This window comes from Vanellus vanellus (assembly GCF_965231255.1).
Source record: "Vanellus vanellus genome assembly, chromosome: 13".
NCBI lineage: Eukaryota > Metazoa > Chordata > Aves > Charadriiformes > Charadriidae > Vanellus > Vanellus vanellus.
In genome coordinates, this window is record NC_138918.1 from 8,213,559 (window position 1) to 8,231,871 (window position 18,313).

An 18,313-nucleotide genomic window follows, 5' to 3' on the forward strand; every position below is an offset into this window, starting at 1 on the left:
AGCCTTTGGCTTTGCAAATCATATCAGAGAGGAAAATCCCCAAAGCTCTGCCATCTAACTGTGGGAAAACTGAAATCCCATCCTGCAGCCAAACAAGTGAGCCCAAGCGTGCTGCTGAGCGGTGGCTTGCCCCCAGCACGGGGGGTTGGAGCCAGCCCAGCCTGAGACCAAACCCGAGGAGATGCAATGCCAGCACCCCCTCTCGGGGTCCCTCTAAGGTCCGGGGGGACACTGGTAGGGAGACCTCGCTGTCCCCCTAAGCCGGCACTTCTGCAGAGCTTCGCTTCAGACCAACAATCCTTTTCCCCCCTCTCCGACTCATTTCTGCCTCTCCTGGCCAACATCCACAAGTCATGCCTAGAAATCACAGCCCCCCCCCGGCCCTGCTGCCACCGGCCCTGGCTCGGAGGCTAATCGCGCCACGGCTCTGCGCCCTGACCTTTCCTTTCCGGGAACAGCACGCACCCCTCGCCTCCCATCACTTGACTCTCCCCCCACCGCCAAGCGAGGGGCAACCCAGCCGGGGCAGCCCGGCACCCTGCCCCTCTCCCTGCCTCCCCCTGCCCCTGCCAGCGCGGCAGCCGGTGTGTCGTCACCTCCCACGCCGGCGAGAGATGCCCGCAACTGTCCCTTACAGCCCGCTAGCGACTGTCGGCCGGCTCCCCGCGAAGGAGGGGCTGGGGTTGCAGGGGGAACAGCCTGTACGTGGCTCTGCTGCCGGGGACGGGGAGATGTTCGTTCAGGGCTGGACGACTCTCCTGGAGGGGTTTCCATGCTATAAATAGGTACCCTGAGGATTCCCTTTTAAGAAGGGTCTTTCTCTGCAGCAGGGAGCCCCGGAGGGACGGGGAACTGCACAGCCAGCTTTTAAATGAGCTGAACAAATCATGCTGTGCAGTTACCGAGGAATGGCTTGCTTTCTCTGAGTCACAAAACGTTGTTCTGTGGTTCTGCTCCCCCTTTTCCTCCCACGCATCTCCCCCCTTTGCCTCAGCTGCTGTGCTGAAGCGATATGAATTAACTCCGGTACCTGTGGTCGTGCTTAGTGCCTGCCCCGCTTCCATACCTATAACCGTATATACTTGTACTCTGCATCTCTATATTTGTATCTCAGCTGGAGACAGCAGGACCTCCATGTAAGGGTGGGACTTGCCTTCATTGCCTCTCCACCGCCACCACTGCTGCTCAGGGCCCCGTCTCCCATGGCAGGGAGTGCGCCAACATCTCCATTGTGCAAAACTCTGGCAAGTTCACAAATGACTCCACTTCATGAAGCTGAAAAGAAGAAGAGGACAACCTGTGCTTGCCGGGAGAAGACAAGGGGAGAGGTGCCTCTGAGCCACAGCACTTCAAAAGGCTGGTCCTGGTGAAAGGCAGGTCCCTACCAGCACTCATCGCAACCGAAAGCAAAATGCCATTCAGGGTGAGACACTGCTCTGATGTCTGTGCTAGAAAAATTGTCACACTGAGTAACACCTACCCCTCCGGCCCAACCATGAAAGCATCCCTCTTTCCCTCCCACCTTCCACACCAAAGATCTCTGTAATCACACACTGACCCTCCTACAAGCAGCTTTCAAGATCATGCAGAGTGTTGACTGTCACAACCAATTTCATGAGTTACCTTCCACCTTCCACCACTGCGCCTGACACTGCAGTCCAGCACAGGGACAGAGTAACTCACGTCCCAGTGGAAAACCTGTGACCTGATGATTTACACAAAGACGTCTTTCATATACAGCAAGCTGGGTGGAAAGAGGTCTGGCTTGAACTGGGCTAACTTACACAGAGCCTAGCAAGGCACCTGGGAAGGTGCGGGGGCTGGAGAGGCATCGCAGGGTCCAGCACAGCAATTCCCCCTGGGAGACCATCCTGAGACCCAGCCTAGAAAGCCAACGTCTCTCCATATGGAATTACTGGGCTGCTATGAGGGTGTTTCTCATCTGAGCACAAGGGAACTGTTTCTTTCTCCTCTTCAGCTACAAAGCTGTTCGTACAGCCCTCCACGCTCAGCAGCTCTGCGCTCCGGCTTTTGAGCCTCACTTGTCTCTATCAAGAAGGCCCCACGCTCAGCCAGTATCACGGTAGCATCCGCCTTACAATGAGGTATCACAAAAGACCCACAGTCAAGGCTGATATGGATCTATCTCGGCATCGTTCTCTTGTGCGAGGCTGGCCACCGTGCTGACACGCTTACTCTCTGAAACCACCAACAGCAACATCTTATTTTGGTGGGACACAGACCTTAGCCGAGGTCCCAAGCAGAGGGCTGGAAGAGGGGAGTGACAGCCTATGCCTGATCCCACCCATTCCCAAGCAGGACAGCCAGGTGAGGTGAATGGAGAGTAAGAAAACATCTGACCAGCGAGAAGAGATTGCCCGGTGAACAGGTCCCTACGCAGCTCCTCCACTCTGCTCCCCTGCACATATGCCACGGGTCTTCCACTACCTCTGCTACATGCAGACACATTTCCTTTCTCTGCTAAGTGTCTATTGGAAAATCAGCATCTCACCGAGCTGCTTGCTTCCAGGGCCAGGCATCAAGAAACTTATCTAGGGAAACTTTTCGCTGGAAAAACTGCCATGGATTTCCAGACATGAGTCCGATACAACAGAATGGGACTCTCGGGCTTTGGAGCAGCGACCCTGCAACCCCGTGGATATTTTGCACTGGTTTTGGAGGCTTCTTCAAGGCTGTCTAACCAATTTGCTGCCCACACGCTGCAGCCCACGGGATCTCCATCCGACAGGAATGTAATGTCCTGACAGGCACCCGTCGTGGTAGGCACCATTTGTTTTGACCCTTGGAAAGCGGAAACGACAGTACGGCTTTGGGGGCGATAGGAAATGTTTTCGGCAGTGTGGTTCTTGCTTGGGCAGACGCCTGCAAAATATCAAGATGAGATGAGGGCAGTCCCCACCCAGGGATGAACAAGCATTTCCTTCAGCCAGAGAGAAAAAAAGATTAAGGAGGCATTTTTCACACTCGCACACACTTAAGAGGGAAAAATATTTACATGAGGGAGAAAGGACTTGGCAGGGGCTTCCTGGAGGCCGGTTGCTGTTTATGCATTTCTCAGGACTGGGCTGAGGCCGCGGAGCTCAGCGGTGGAGCCTGACCCCTCCTCCCGCCCCGAGCCACCGAGGAGGTGGTGCGAGTGGGGAGCTGCGTTCAGACTGTCTCTAGGGCTGGTGAGAGATCCTCTCGCCATTGCTCCTGGTGCCTCCGCCTGCAATGAAGTCATGTCTGTGAGGCCGCAGGTAGCTCTGGCAGCAGCCACCGTGGTTTCCTAATGCCTCTCCCTTGGCATGGCCAGAGGACCAGAGCCAGGAGGGGCTGCTGGGAGCCTCAGGGCAATCACCAAAAGTGCTCTGAAGCAGACAGTGGGCTCTAAGCACCTCTTAGGATCAAGCATCTTCCCATAAGATGGGATATGAAATGTTCTCTGGTCTGAACATCACATTTTAACTGGGGTGGGGGGAGCTGGATGGCAGCTGGGGCTCTCCCCCTCTGGATGCGGAAGGTCTGACTCTGATTCCCTCTTCAGGACCTTTGCCGTCGGTGACAGCTTGTATTTCTACCTGGGGCTCTCTATCCCTTGAAAGTACAAGCCCATAAAGTTACAAACCCATAAATTATTATAATTTAGGCATCTGCCGTGTTTTGGAAGTGCCTGGTGCAATCCCTCCCTGTCCGAGCGGTGCAAAGCTGCTGTTTCTGGAAAGGAGAAGCCTCGAAACGTGCAGGGCACGGACTGACCTCTGCTGCCAAGGCTTTCATCATGGTCTTAAGTGGCATAAAGAATACAAAATACTTGTCATTGCAACACGCTGGGCTGGGATCCTACTTTACATTAACCATGCTCTTTCTTCACCCCCACCTGAAGCAATAACAGCACCAGGACAACAGGGCTCGGCAACAGGTAACAGAACAGGCCAGGAGAGTAGGATACTTTTCCAAAGACACCCCCACCAGAAGCTTTTCCAATCCTAATTAGGAGATAAAGCAACCTGGAACAGGCAGAAGTGACCTGCTGCGCTGTGCTCCTGTCACCCCCCCCTTCCCGCAGGGCAATTCACCCCATCCCCACCATCGCTCCCAGCCCGAGCTCCAAACCCGCACGGTGGGAGAAGCTGCAGCGCTGTGCTGAGCTGGGGCGACAGGAGCCCTGCTGGGGCGTGCGGTGCTCATCCCCGGTGAGGAAAGACCTGGCTCAGGCGGGTGGGGGGAGCGGAGCCGCTGGTGGGCCCTGCCGCAGCGCCCGCCGGGGGGCTCGCTCCCGGGCTGGAGCGGGCAGAGACAGCACCCGGCGTTACGGACAAGCCCCGCGCACGTTTTGCAGCGTTGCACCTTTCCCATCCCAACAGTCTCCGCACTCGACATCTGTGTGCCCTCCCAGTCCCAGGGAAGGCTGGCACCGGTGACCAGTGACAGAGGAGTAATGCCCCCAGCTGTACTGGTCGGTGCCGCTGCAGCAGCCTTGCTCTGCTGCGGGAGCGCGGGAGCCATCCAAGATCACCACTGTTTCAAGTCCAAAGAGGCAGATTTTTAAAAACCGCTTTGCCTGCGAACCCTGGCGTAAGAGGTGAAAACCAAAGAAGCCCTTTTAGAGCGAGGCGCTGAGCACCCGCAGCTTCCTCACCGTTTCCAGAGCCCAACGCGCTGCACAAAGTGATGAAATCCTCATCCGCTCGAGGAGGCTGTGCGAGCCTCCCGGCCCGCACCAGGCCAGCCAGGCGCTGGGTGGTTTTTAACGAGCCCTGAAGGATTCACTGGAAGAGTCTTGGAGAGCACGGGGGAAATACAGCCAGCAAAACGGCTTCAAGCAAGGACGGACACTTGACTACAAGCATACCATAATTACTCTTTTATTTAAACACAATGTCAGTCAATAGGACCCGCAATAAATACTCGAACTTTTGAACATACAGATCTTCATCTATGTATCTCCCTAGCACAGCAAAGTACCTTTACATTTCCTTGTTTATATACAGACCTATATATCATTGTATATAGATAAAGAAGATAGATATACACACATAAACATACATATATTTAAATATATATGCACTTGTGCAAAAATGACCTTACCAAGGACAGTAAACAAGTAAATATTTCCCAATCCACTCTTGCTGGCACTGGCAATATTGCACCGAAATTCAGTTGTATGCTCCTGCCATTGGGAGGATGAGAAAACAGGAGAAAAACTGAAATTGCATGCATGGAGAAGCAGCAAATCCACATTTTTCATGATGAAGAAAGTTTGCAGAGGCTCAATGCCCCCTGAAATACTCTGCTTGATTCATCACCCTTACACGCAACAATTCCAGCAGGTACCCACTGCCAAATCCAGGTGAATCAGGGTTATGTCCTGCTCTTACAACACTTACCAGGAGAGATAACCTCCTTCCAAATTCTATGTAAACTCCAGTTTCGAGCGAGCGTGCACTGCTCTGTCTAGACCCAGGCTGTGTCACTAAGACCCCAGGGGAGCGTCCGTGCTCCTGACCGAGCTGGCTGTACTTTGTTCTACAGCGGGCAAACACGAGCCTCAGTCCTTCTGCCGAGGGTGCAAGAGGGAGCGGTTGTGCCACGGGGTCTGCCCGTGCCACCACCTGCGGCTTTGGCCCCTGAGGAACACCCGTAGTGCATCGCCCGAGAGACAGTGCTGGATGAAATATTTGCTGCCCTACTCTGCAACATGACAAAAAGCACCTACAGGTCCCCATGGGTGCCCCGCGCAGCTGGTTACCCCGCAGGAATGTCTCCGATAAGAGGGTGTAGCTACCCCAGCTGCCAAATGACGGTGTCCTCACAGCCCGGGATGTGCGTTCATTGCAAAATGTTCTCTTTGCCCCTGGGAAGAAAGGTTAGGACTAACGCTCGCTTTCAAAACAGCTCCAACGAAAGAATAACAAGGGGAAAGGAACGCTCGGGCTGTCGGGTTCGAGTCTCAGAAAGAGCAAAGCTTCCACTCCGAGAGACGCTTCGTTGCACTGGGAGGAGAGTGGCTGCGGTCCTACTCGTGGACCTGAGAAACCAAGCACAAGTGTAAAAAGAGCAGTGTAAGGGACCTTAATCCTTGCAAAACACTAGTCTCGGGCAGCCTGGGGTCACACCACCTCTCTGCTGAGAACAACATCCAAGACCAGGGTGGCTTTTCAAAACAGCCTTTGCTCCTCTGAACCTGAAGAACCACCCTGGGTAGCGCGCACGCTGCAAACCTGAAGTGCAGGCACTGATGCTGTCTTACAAGTTAGCAAAAGATTTGGGTCAGCCGAGGTACAAGGTGCTTCACCAGGGCCGGATGCTTCCGCAGAGGCAGCTGGGGAGGGGGAAGACTGGGGTGATGCTGGTGAGCAGACCAGTGGGCACCTTTCCCGACTCCCCCCTTCCATCCTTCCCGCGCAGGGACACAGCCAGGCACTGCCACAGTCAGTCAGGAAACCTTTGCTTCCCTGCTGCTTTTAGAAGGATGGCGCTTTCTATCTACTGACAGAGAACAAAGAAAGGAACGTGCAAGGTAGGACATCCTTTCTCCTGCTGGAGGAATAAACACGCTCATAAACCCATCTCCTTGGGAAATGGATTCATCACACCGGTGAAAGCAATCACTGGCAAAGGGAGGGGGACAAAAGCCCTTCCCTTAGCCAGTGCGGGTGTTTGAGACGCCTGGCAGCAGGAGCATTGTAATACCAGAAGGGCAAGAGATGCTGGGAGACAGATCGCAGCCTGCTGTTTACTCCTAGCCCTCCCCTCTATGGCAAAAACATGTCCCTTATAGTAAATAAATACATAAATAAGCCCTTTGAAAAGCCCAGTGGCTGTGACGTGGGAGAGCTGAAGAGCACGTCGTGTGCCTGCTCACACATCCGCTCCCTCTCCGGGAAAGCTGGGCTCTCCTTTCCATGCTACTAATCCCTGGCCTATTTTCAAACATTTGGGTGCATTTGGTAACTTGAGTCTGTTCCCTCCCTCTACCTGCTGCCTTGGCAGTGTCCTTAGGCTGGGGTCCCACCTCCCCTGCAACCACAGGGGAGGCCACCAGGTGTGGACAGGGCTCCACAGGTGAGGCCAAGCTCCACGTGCCCACCCCGACACCCCGCGGCAATGCGATACACGCTGACGGACAGCGCTGCCCGTTAGGAATTGCCCAACAATTCGGGATACGAGGCGCTTTGGGAACAGCCAGTCCTCAAGAGATGCTCGAGTTGAGCTCTCAGTGGGGATCTGCACCCAGAGCCCATCCCCTCCACCAGCTCCCCTTGCACTTCCACACCTCCCCAGTGCCGGAGCAAGCGGAAGGTTATATTTCAAGGCCCAGGCTTCCCAGAAAGCAAGAGCTCTCCAGGAATGCTCCCAAGAGGCAAAGGACTGACATAACTCAGCAGCTCTCGATACTCTGCCTGTTTTGGAGGACAAAGCAAAGACAGTGGAAACCCCAGCTGCCCGAATCACACGCAGGACCTACAGCTAGGGCAGTATTTTGTAACAACACAAAAGCTGCGTTTGTGACGCTCATCTTGGCTAAGACTTTAAAAACAATAGCAACCTGTTTGGCCAAAGTGCCTAAAAGCAGCAAATGTATCACAAAGCTCCAGTTCGCTGTACCTGCTGACACTGGGGGGGTGTGGGTGACAGTATCCCAGCCATGTGCTATCCACATTTGTGGCAGTGGCATAAGTTGCAAACCAGCAACACAGAAGGTAGCCTGCTCTGTTCGCAATAGGAATTTGGTATTTTATCACAGTCATTTTCCTCAACCGAAGTCACCGCCGTGTGTTTGATCAGATGTATTTAACCTGAGCCAACTCTCTGCTAGCGTAAAATCCGAAGTACCCAAAAACCACTTTAAGGAGCTAGTGTCCTGACTTCAGGGCTCCATTTTTTAGTGCCTAGCAGGAATCTATAAAACTATCTTTTCATTATAAGCATTTTAACAGGCCAAAGGATTCCTTTACACAGCTTTTCTTTTTCAACCACAGAACAGGCAAGGTTTGTCAGGATCAGCTTTGGTGGTGCCGTAATATTTTTTTCCTCCAATATTTCTCTCTTTCGATTCCAGCTGTCCCCAGAACTCCACAGTTCGTATTTCACCAGTTTTACTAACGTTGCCTTAGAGGAAAGAAATCAGTTCTTCCACACTCAGACTTCATTGCAAGCCTGAGGTTTCCTAACGCTGTAGCTGAGCATCGGAGTACCGAGGTCAACTGCCCAGCGTCCCCTGTCCCTTCCACATGCACTCTGGGTGATGTAGTGGCTCTGTAATGAGCCACTTGCTCGTCTCTCAGCTTTGGCTACATGCAGCCGCAACATCTGAAGTATGAACATAGCCAACCAAACAGATAGAGCAATTATTTGGATAACAAATTCCTGGTCCACAACATGTGCTACTGATATGCAAATAATTAATAGCAGTAAAAATACAAACAGCAACTGAAATGTGGACATTGGGTTTCTTGGTGCCGGAGGCTCCTGCCCCAAAGCCGGTGAGGGTTTGGCTACTGACCCTGCTGGAGGCTGGCCCGAGCTCCGGTCAGGAGCTGACTATCACTGTGGGACACCTCCTCCCTCTGTGTCCTTGCTACCTGCTAACCTCTGCTGCCCCTGGGCATTGCAAAACACAGCCACTGACTGGCAAGGTTAAAAATGCAGGAGATGTAACAACACAGGAGATATCAATCGCTACAATCAAGAGGTTAATTTTCACTTCCCCGATTGCTACATAATGATCATGACCCACAGGGAGCTTAAGTGCATCTCTAGCCCGAGAATGTGTACCTATGCCGACCCCGCAGCACACCGGCCTCTCGCATTTCCATCCTTGTACAGTATGAAGCAAACAGCACCCAACTGCTGGTCCCGGTCCCGCGCTGGGTCTGCCCCTGCTCGGTCAGCCTGTTAATGTTTATCTGAGGAGCAAATGTTTTTGCTGCCCCAGAGCCTCACACACCGCACCATACCATCACCCCCCTCCTTTGCTCAAGGGGGTCACGCTCAAAGGACTTCGGGCACTGCTGACAACCCCAGCAGGGCAGCGGGTGAAGGCACCGACAGGCACAGGCATGGAAGCAGACAGGGAGAGGCAGGAGGGAAGGACTCTCAGGCACGTTCCCTCTCTCTGCTCTAGTGCGGAGCTGGAAAGGCTGGAAGCGGAGCTGAGCCAGCACCCGTCACAGGGCTGGAGGAGAAGGGTTTTACAGCTGTTCCTCCTTCCCAGCACCCCTTCCAAGCAGGATCAGGACAACTTTGGGAAAGAAAGAATGGAGCAATAGGAGTTTCCAGACCCCAGCCCCACAAGAACCAAGTGGGGCTTTACCATGAGGGGTGTGAGAGCTCAAGGAGCAGCTGGCCGCTACCCTGCACCTTGCAGGAGCCGCAGCAGAGACCAGCAGCAATCCCCCCCACTGCCGTTCCAGGGGGAATTCCCCTCCAGCACTCCCCGGGGCTGCCCCTTTCGGTACCAGCGCTTGGGACAAGTCCTCCTCAGAGCACCCATGAGAGCCAGGGCCACATGGGGACTGGAAAGAGGTGTCGGCAGCCAGAAACCCTGCTCCATTCCCCCTCCCAGCCTCCCACCTCCCCAACTTCCCTGCAGCGCTGCCCCAAAGCCCCTCTGCCGCCCGCAGCGGGGGGTACCAACCCCAGGGGACTCAGCTCCGGGTCACCCCGGGACGCTGCTCACCCCACTGATCTGCCAAGCCAGCTCTGGGGGGGACACACCGATCCCCAAACTGACCACGACACGTCCCCAGCAGCAGCGCAAGCAAAACCCCCGAGCTGCAAGGCGGGTGCGTGGAGCTGCGTGGGGCGGGGGGGGAGATGAGCCCGCACACACACGGTTGCCCGAGCATCCCCCCCGCGGGACACCACGGCCCCACGGAGCGCCGGTAGGTCCCGTGAGCAGCGTTTCCCTCCACCTCTCCCGGGTGTTTCTGAAAAGACCCCGCGCTTGGAACATCCCCCCCGGCCCTCGGGTCCAGCCTCCCACACCGCGGCCGCAGGTGAAGGCAATGGAGGCGGGGGGAACTCCATTTCCCACCCCGACTGCTGCTTTCCCCCAGCTAGGGACTTTCAGAGAGCAAGTCCTCGGCAGCAGTGCCACCCCTGTCGCCGTCCCCGTCCCCACACCTGCCCGCCCGTGTCTGCCGCCCCCCTGACAGCCCTGCGCGCCCGCCGCCAACTCTCCCAGCCCCGGGAACGAAATGCAAAGCCTGCCGCAAGCCCGGGGAAAAAAATAAAAAATAAAAAATACCAAACCCCTCAACAATCAACCAAACCAACCGACAGCCGTCCCGCGGCCAGAGCTGTGCTTCCAGTCCGCCGCAGAAAATAACCCATCTCCCCCCTTCCCACCTCCTCGGGCTCTCCCTCCTTTGAGACTCGAAGTTAAACAAATCGGGCAGTTTAAAAGCTTCGGGTTGGAGCCTCCACAAAAGGATGGTCTGTGGTTGTTAGCAGCATTTCACCCAACTTCCCAGTACCACATTCCTGAGTCCCACAGTCACAGTCTCACATTCCGGGCAAACAGTCCATTTCTTTCTATTATTATTATTTCAGCAGAATGTCCTATAGCACTTTGAAAAAAAAAAAAAAAATCAACCAAAAGAGCATTCGCTGTTTCTGGGCGTTGTTTAAACTGTCCCAATGACGGCACCAGCCGCGGATCCGACCCAGCCCCGCTCCTAGCACCCCCTCCCCGGCGACATTGTCGCAGGGTGCCACCTCCGCACAAGCCCCCTGGGCCGGACAACCCTGGCACCACTGCCCGAGGATGCCCTCCTGGCCGGGGAGGGGGTCCCACGGCCAGCGGCTGGGTTCTGAGAAGGGGACCCGGGAAGGCTCCCGGCTCCGCAGGCGGCGTTGCCCGGCGGGGCGGGGGGGGGGGGGGCGGCTGCAGCCCCGCTCCCGCTGCCCCCGTACGGCGCTGCCGCCGCGGCCGCCGGCAGAGAGGTCATGAGGTAGTTCAACACCGGCCGCGGCCAGGCAGTTCCTCCGGGGACGGGATTTCTGCACAACCTTAAATTCCGCCCCCCCACACACTACCACCACCACCCCGCCCCGCTCAAGGGACCCACGGCAGTGCCCCTAAACCAGGCAGCCTGCCGGCAGCCCGCCCGACCCTGCCCGGGACAACCCCCAACCTGTTTGCAGGAGGTGTGCTGAATTTTGGGGTTTCTTGCAGCTATGAGATTTTTGGTGCACTCTAGAAGAGGATCATTATTATTATTATTATTATTATTATTATTATTATTATTAGGGGGGGTGTTTTTCCTTAGAGAGAAAGGCTCCTCTTTATAACCGATGTGTGCCACACCAGAGCCCATCGCATCTCGAAGCTACGCGCTCGGCACAGTACCTTTGCAGTGCAAAAAGTCCTCGGGGTGAGGGAAGGAGCCCTCTTCGCAGAGCAACTCGCAGGTTTTATCCGATGCCAGGGGGTAGCCGTTGTGCTCCTCGTTGTAGTCGCTCTTGCCGTTGCTGTTTGAGTAGCCATTGGCATACATCTTCAGGGCGGACCTGCGGAGGCACAGGAGCTCCTGGAAGGCATACCTGAAGTCCGGGCTCCGGCAGTAGATCAAAGGGTTGAAGGCAGAGTTGACATAGCCCAGCCAGTTCAAGAGGATGTACACGTACTTGGGTATGATGTCGTCCTGGATGACGTGCACAATGTTGACGATGAAGAAGGGCAGCCAGCACAGAGTGAAGGTGCCCATGATGATACCCAGGGTCTTGAGGGCCTTGTGCTCCTTCAAGAAGAACTTGGAGGAACGACGGTGCCCAGCTCCCCCTTTCTGCTCCTGCTCCTTGTTCTGGGTGTGAAACCTCCCTTCGCTCCTGTCTATCTTCTGCAACTGCTTCTTGGCCACCTGGAAGACCCTGGCGTACACGAATACCATGACCACGAGTGGCAGGTAGAAGGAGATGATGGAGGAGGCAATGGCATAGGCTTGGTTGGTGAAGAAATCGCAACACGTGTCCTTCTCGTAGCACAGGATGGCCTCGTCGCGGTCTGCCCGGTACCAGTGCATTTGGATGGGCAAGAAGGAGGTGAGGGCCGAGACCACCCACACCACGAGGATGACCACACGTGCCTTGCTCTTGGTCAGCAGGCTCTGGTACTTGAAAGGGGAGGTGATGGCGAAGTACCGGTCCACAGCAATGACACAGAGGGTCTCGATGCTGGCCGTGACGCAGAGCACGTCCAAGGAGGTCCAGAACTCACACCAGAAGTTCCCAAACTTCCACATCTCCATGATGATGTGGCTGGCACCGAAGGGCACCACGGCCAGCCCCATCACCAGGTCAGCACAGGCCAGCGAGGTGATGAAGTAGTTGGTGACAGTCTGCAGGCGCTGGAACCGGGCGATGGCAGTGATCACCAGCACGTTGCCGAAGACGATGGCCAGCACGATCACCGACATGAGGATCCCCATGCCCACCATCCACACGTCCCGCGACAGCGTGGGGTCGGCGGCGCTCTGGTTGGCACTGATGTTGCCGCCGGGCAGCTCGGTGCCTGCCACCCCCATTGCTTCCCCCCCCCCCCCTCCCTTCGCCTCCCCCTCTCCAGCAGCAGCAGCCCCCTCGGGCGGGCGGCGGGGGCTTGGTTTTGCCCAGGGCTCCTCGGCGGCAGTGCTGCCCCGGGAGCCGAGCGTAGGAGACGGCAGGTGCGGGGCGGGCTGGGCGCGGGGGGCGCTCCCGCTGGCCGTGCCTGGGACCGGACCGTTCCGTTCCGGTCCCGTCTCGTCCCGTCCCGTCCCGTCCCGTCCCGTCCCGTCCCGTCCCGTCCCGTCCCGCGCGCGGCGGCCGCGCGCCCGCCGACTCCCCTCAGCCCGTTAGGCGCCGCGGAGCTTATAGCGACACCCGCCGTGACATCAGCCCGCCACAGCCAATGGCAGCCCGCGCCGCGCCCCGCGCGCACCTCGCACCCCCCCACACCCCCCCGCCCCGACTGCCTGCCCCACGCGTGTCCCCGCCCCGCGCGCTCCCTCCGACCACGCGCGTCCCCCCCCCCCCCCGCGCGGTGTCCGCACGCGTGTTCCCCCCGCCCCGTGGTCTGCCCCCGCTCCACGCGTGCTCCTTCCCCCCGACCCCGCACTGCCCACGCGTGCTCCGCACCCCAGGGTGTCCCTGTGCTACATGCGCCCCCACGCGCTGCCTGCCCCACAGCGTCCCCATGCCTGTCACACGTGCACTCCCTGCCTCAGGGGTGTCCCTGTACCCCCTGCTCCCACACGCACGCTCCCTGCCCCGGGGGTGTCCCCACACCCCCACACCCCACCCATGCACCCTGTGGGGTCCCTGCCCCGGGGTGTCCTCAAGACATGTGGCACCAGGAAAATCCTGAGGACACTGGTGCTCACAGAGGCTTTGTCCCCGGCTGGGCACTGGGGTTTGGCTTTCCTGAGAGCCCCCACCCCACTGGTGACACTGCCAGCGTGTGTGACCCGGCAATGTGCCCTTGCAGCCCAGAAGGCCACCCGTGTCCTGGGTTGCGTCCAAAGTAGCGTGGCCAGTAGGGCGAGGGAGGGGATTCTGCCCCTCTACTGCACCCTCGTGAGACCCCACCTGGAGTACTGCCTCCTGCTCTGGAGCACCCAACATAAGAAGGACACGGACCTGTTGGAGCGGGTCCAGAGGAGGCCATGAAGATGATCAGAGGGCCGGAGCACCTCTCCTATGAAGACAGCCTGGAGAAGAGAAGGCTCCGGGGAGACCTTCCAGTACCTGAAGGGGCTACAGCAAAGATGGGGAGGGACCCTTTATCATGGAGTGTAGTGATAGGACGAGGGGTAATGGTTTTAGACTAAAAGAGAGTAGATTTAGACTAGATATCAGGAAGAAATTTTTCACAATGAGGGTGGTGAGACACTGGCCCAGGTTGCCCAGAGAGGTGGTAGATTCCCCATCCCTGGAAACATTCAAGATCAGGTTGGACAGGGCTCTGAGCAGCCTGATCTAGTTGAAGATGTCCCTGCTCATGGTAGGGGGGGTGGACTAGATGACCTTTAAAGGTCCCTTCCAGCCCAAACTATTCGATGATTCTACGATTCTATGTCCCCCAGGTCCCTGTCCCTCCCAGCCCCCACCCCAGCACCGTTGCTGTGGCTTCCCCCCCAGCCCAGCACCCTGCTGGTGGTGGGGTGCTCCGAGCGCTGGCGCCGCAGCCCAGCCCCAGAAACCCCGGAGCTGATCGTGGTGTCCCCTCAACTGCCCCAGGAGCACTGGCCAGGCGAGGAGGCTGTGTGACCGCCGCGCACTGCCGCGCTGCAGCCAGGCGTGTGGTTAGCCCTGGATGCTGTCACAAGAATCTCCCTCCAAAGCAAACAAATTTGCTAAATAAGGACTAAGGAATCCTGCAAACTTCCTCTTAACCCAACAGCGGACAACGCTGCTGCTGGAGTTCCGTTTCTGCCTGTTGCTCTGTACCGACACCGTCCAGCCTCACGCCGCTCTCCCGCGGAGACTCATCAGGCTGCCTGCAGGCGCCGGTGGGGGGGGAAGTTGCGGAGGTGACAGCGTAGCCTGAAGGCTGTGGTTCTAAAATTACCTTATGCTACAGAAAGGGAGAACAGAAAGAGTCGCTTCTGCTCAGTGTCTCATTGGGTGCTGCACCACGGCCCTCCCGCAGCAGAGGCAGCGGAGGATTCCCACCTTCGGTAGCAATCAAACAGTTACTGATGTTAAATGTTATTTGAAACACATCAGCCGCTGGGGTCTGACGGGGCTTCACAATTCTGCCCCGTTTTTCCCGCGTGGCAAGGCGGCGTGGCAGTGCCGAGGGCCGGGCATCGGTGGGGAGCAGCCTTCGCCCCGCCGTGTCCCACTGTGTGTCTATGTCGCACCCCGGCTGCACCCCGGCTATTTATAGAGAGGCGCCGGGTGTACGGAGAGGAAGCCGTGTGGTTTCAAACAGAGGGGCAAAGGAGGTGGTGGAATCAGGAAATGAGATGAAAGGCAGTTTCGGCAGTGTGAGATTTCTGTCTGGGCAGCGATCTTCCTTAGCTGATGGCTTCCCCACACTGCTTCCACGTTCCACTTCTGCATCTGCACTCTTCAGAGGTCTGAAAAATGAAGAGACCGGCACAGAAGATCCACGGGGCACTTCTTCCCTCTGCAGACCTGCGCAGCCTTTGGAAAGCGGGGGCATTCAGGGCAGCCACACATGTGAAGTGCTAATGACCTTAGCTTATTGCCAGGAGCTTCCCCTGCACACCGTTGAGATAAATGTGGCCGTACATTTCCCACGGGTACCAACAGGTATCATAGAATCACAGAATGGTTAGAGTTGGAAGGGTCCTTAAAGATCATCCAGTTCCAACCCCCCTGCCCTGGGCAGGGACACCTCCCAGTAGACCAGGTTGCTCAAAGCCCCGTCCAGCCTGGCCTTGAACACCTCCAGGGATGGGGCATCCACAGCTTCGCTGGGCAACCTGTGCCAGTGCCTCACCACCAGTGAAAATTTTCTTCCTAATATCTAATTTAAATCTACTCTCTTTCAGTTTGAAGCCATTCCTCCTCATCCTATCACTACATGCCCTTGTAAGAACTCCCTCTCCCACTTTCTTGTAGATGCCCTTCAGATACTGGAAAGCTGCTATAAGGGCTGCCCGGAGCTGAAGTCTCTCAGCCTGTCTTCATGGGAGAGGTGCTCCATCCCTCTGATCATGTTTGTGGCCTCCTCTGGACTTGTTCCAACAACTCCATGTCCTTCTTATGTTGGGGTCTCCAGAGCTGGACGCAGTACTCCAGTTGGGGTCTCATGAGAGCTGAGCAGAGGGGCAGAGGTAGCCAGCTGGTGTGAGCCTGTAGCACTCTGTTGGCTTTCACAACTTCACACCAGCAGAGGATCTGTTCCGTACGCAGCCGTGGGCTCAGTCACCGCTTGCCGGGTGCCATATCTGTTCCCCAGCCCCCGCACACACAGGGGCCCACGCACCCCCTCTGCCCGGGGGGCGGCAGCACGCACCGTGCAGGGGAAGCATGGCAAGAAACTGCTGGAAAAGCGGAGGTACGGGTGAGATGCAATATTGGGAGAGCAGAGCAGAACAGGGAAGCAAAAGCAGGAGGTGTGGGAACTACACGTCCTCAGCTCCCTGTTCCCCCTTCTTTTTTAAGAGCTGATCAGAAGGGTCTAGAAAGTGATCAAAGTAAGTTTCTGGTAATAACGCAGCAAGTTAGCTGTGCTGTTTCCTGTGGGTTAGGCTAACATCTGGGAATACTTGGACACCAAACCAAAGCATTCAAAAAGCGTTGGGGCCCTTATCCTAATAGACGCACAAATGCTCATCCTTGCATGAAGCGCTGATTGTTGAAAGGAGGAGAAGCAGGTTTGGGGACTTGGTGGGAAACACCAGCTATGGGAGAGGCAAAGCTGAGTTCTCTGCTTTGTAACAAGTGCTTTATCAAAGGCATCTGCTGTGCTGCACATCCCTGGCAGCAGTCCTACATCCCGCTCCAGAGCCCGCTTCAGGTCTCGGGAAGTCTCTGTGGCTCAGGGTGCGGAAATCAGGCAGCCCAGCTTACATCTAAATATTTTCCCTGTGTTGTACCGTATTCAAAGATGCCTGAACCTCTGCTTTGGTTAACAGGGTGCGGTGGAGGAAGCAGAGAAAGGCTGATTTTTTCTTCCTTGATTCTGCAGCTTTTGCTTGTGTTGGCAGTCTTTGTTCACCTATGTGAGGTGTGTCAGGGTGGGCCCACTCCTGGGGCGGATTCCTGCCCTTGGCTATGCAGCTGTGACCCACTCCAAGTGGGACTAATGACCACAGGGCCAAAAAAAAAAAAAAAAGGCAGGAATTTGCCCCACGTAAAAATAAATGTCACGACCCAACTTCTGAGTTGCTTTTGAGGTTTGCACGCCTTTATCTGTGCTTTTGAGTAGTTATCTTCCAGCATGTTCAAGGCTTCTTATTTGAACAAGTATAATATCGAACCTCAGAGGAGAGGTTAGGACGACAGTTAAGTCTGCGCTTCTTACATCACCTAAAGTGCTGGGGAGAGCCCCAGCCCACCCCAAAATGCCTCCTTCTGGGTTCCTTGGGCTTGGAGGATGTCAAAACCAGGCACATCTCATTTGTTTGGTGCAGCACATCTTCACCACTGACCCCGCTGCTTTGTCATCACTCTAATCTTTTCTCTTTTTATAATTGGATGTGTGCTCCCTCCTTGCTGGGTGACATTTGAAGAACGGCCGGTGGGATCAATGAGAAAGGCAAGGTTGGGAGAAAGAGGTAATCACTTTTATTAGCCCAGCTGACATAATTGGAAAAAACAGCCAGGCTTTCGGGCACGCGAGACCTTCCTCAGGACTGTGGCTAGCCGGGATGCTGGCCTTAACCCTGCCTGCCCAGATGCTTATCACAAGCTGGAAAGCACGAAGCACTCCGGTATAAAGCAGCTGCCCAGACCAGGCCCTTGGCAAGCGCTCGGAAGCGACAGTCTTCAACACAGCATTTGGCGGGAGAGGTATTTGCAAAACTCTCTTCTTGCAGAGAACTGATAAGTGACAGTATTTGTCTGGTGCGTCACTGCGGGGAGGGCAGTAGAGCAGCAGAAGCGGCGCGCAGGCGGCATGGAAGCGTTCCTCTCCCTGGGGCTGCCCAGCAGCACCGGCCCCTGCCGCAGGCGAGCGGCCCACGCTCCCACCCTTCCGACAATCCGGCAGCACCTGCTCGGAGGGGCTCCATTCTGCTTTTACCCTATTTTTTTTTTTTTTTTTCCTGCTGCATTCGTTGGCGTGTGCCTGGCTCTGGCCGTCAGCGGGCACCCGGCGGTGCTGCGGCAGAGTGCTGCGCTGGGGCAGCTCAGCAGCCCGCGGGAAGAGGGACGGGGACGCTTTCTGTGGGCCACTTCTGCCTTCCACCTGCGGCTTTTGCCTTCCCCGTTCTCCCACTTCAAACCAGCTTGGCTTAGGGCCCAGGGAGCTTTCGGCAGGTGAGCTGTGGCAGCAGCAGTGCCTCCTGGCTCTTGGTTTTTCTTCCTCTCTTGCTCCGTAAGCCATGAGGGGGAGCCACCCGTGACTCACAGCTCCCCGTTAAGCTCTCGTTTATGCATGTTTGGAACAACGGTGCAAATTAGAAATTAGGGTTTGAGTGATAAAGTGGGGTTTTTTTGTTTGCTTCTTCCTCTCGCGGAGCTCCCTGCGCAGTCTGGTGGGAGCCCTGGAGCATCAACTTGCTCCAGGAGCCCGCAGCAGCAAGGAGAAGCCCAGAGCTACCTATAGCACCCACCTGCAGCAGGGAGGACAACAGAAAGGACAGAAACACTGCTTCTTTTCGATGGGGAAGATGCTGCTGCCTCCACCCTC

General features: G+C 56.3%; 1 protein-coding gene across 1 annotated transcript in view; it reads right to left on the bottom strand.

Annotated features, from left to right (window-relative positions):
• Positions 1-12,533, bottom strand: part of ADRB2 (adrenoceptor beta 2) — a gene marked incomplete at its 5' end in the record, with an annotated part of 34,968 nt that extends 22,435 nt beyond the window's left edge. The window contains one exon of the mRNA XM_082489922.1: positions 11,360-12,533. Within this exon, the coding sequence (XP_082346048.1) occupies positions 11,360-12,533 (1,174 nt within the window). The remainder of the gene's footprint in view (positions 1-11,359) is intronic.
• Between the last annotated feature and the right edge of the window lie 5,780 nt (positions 12,534-18,313).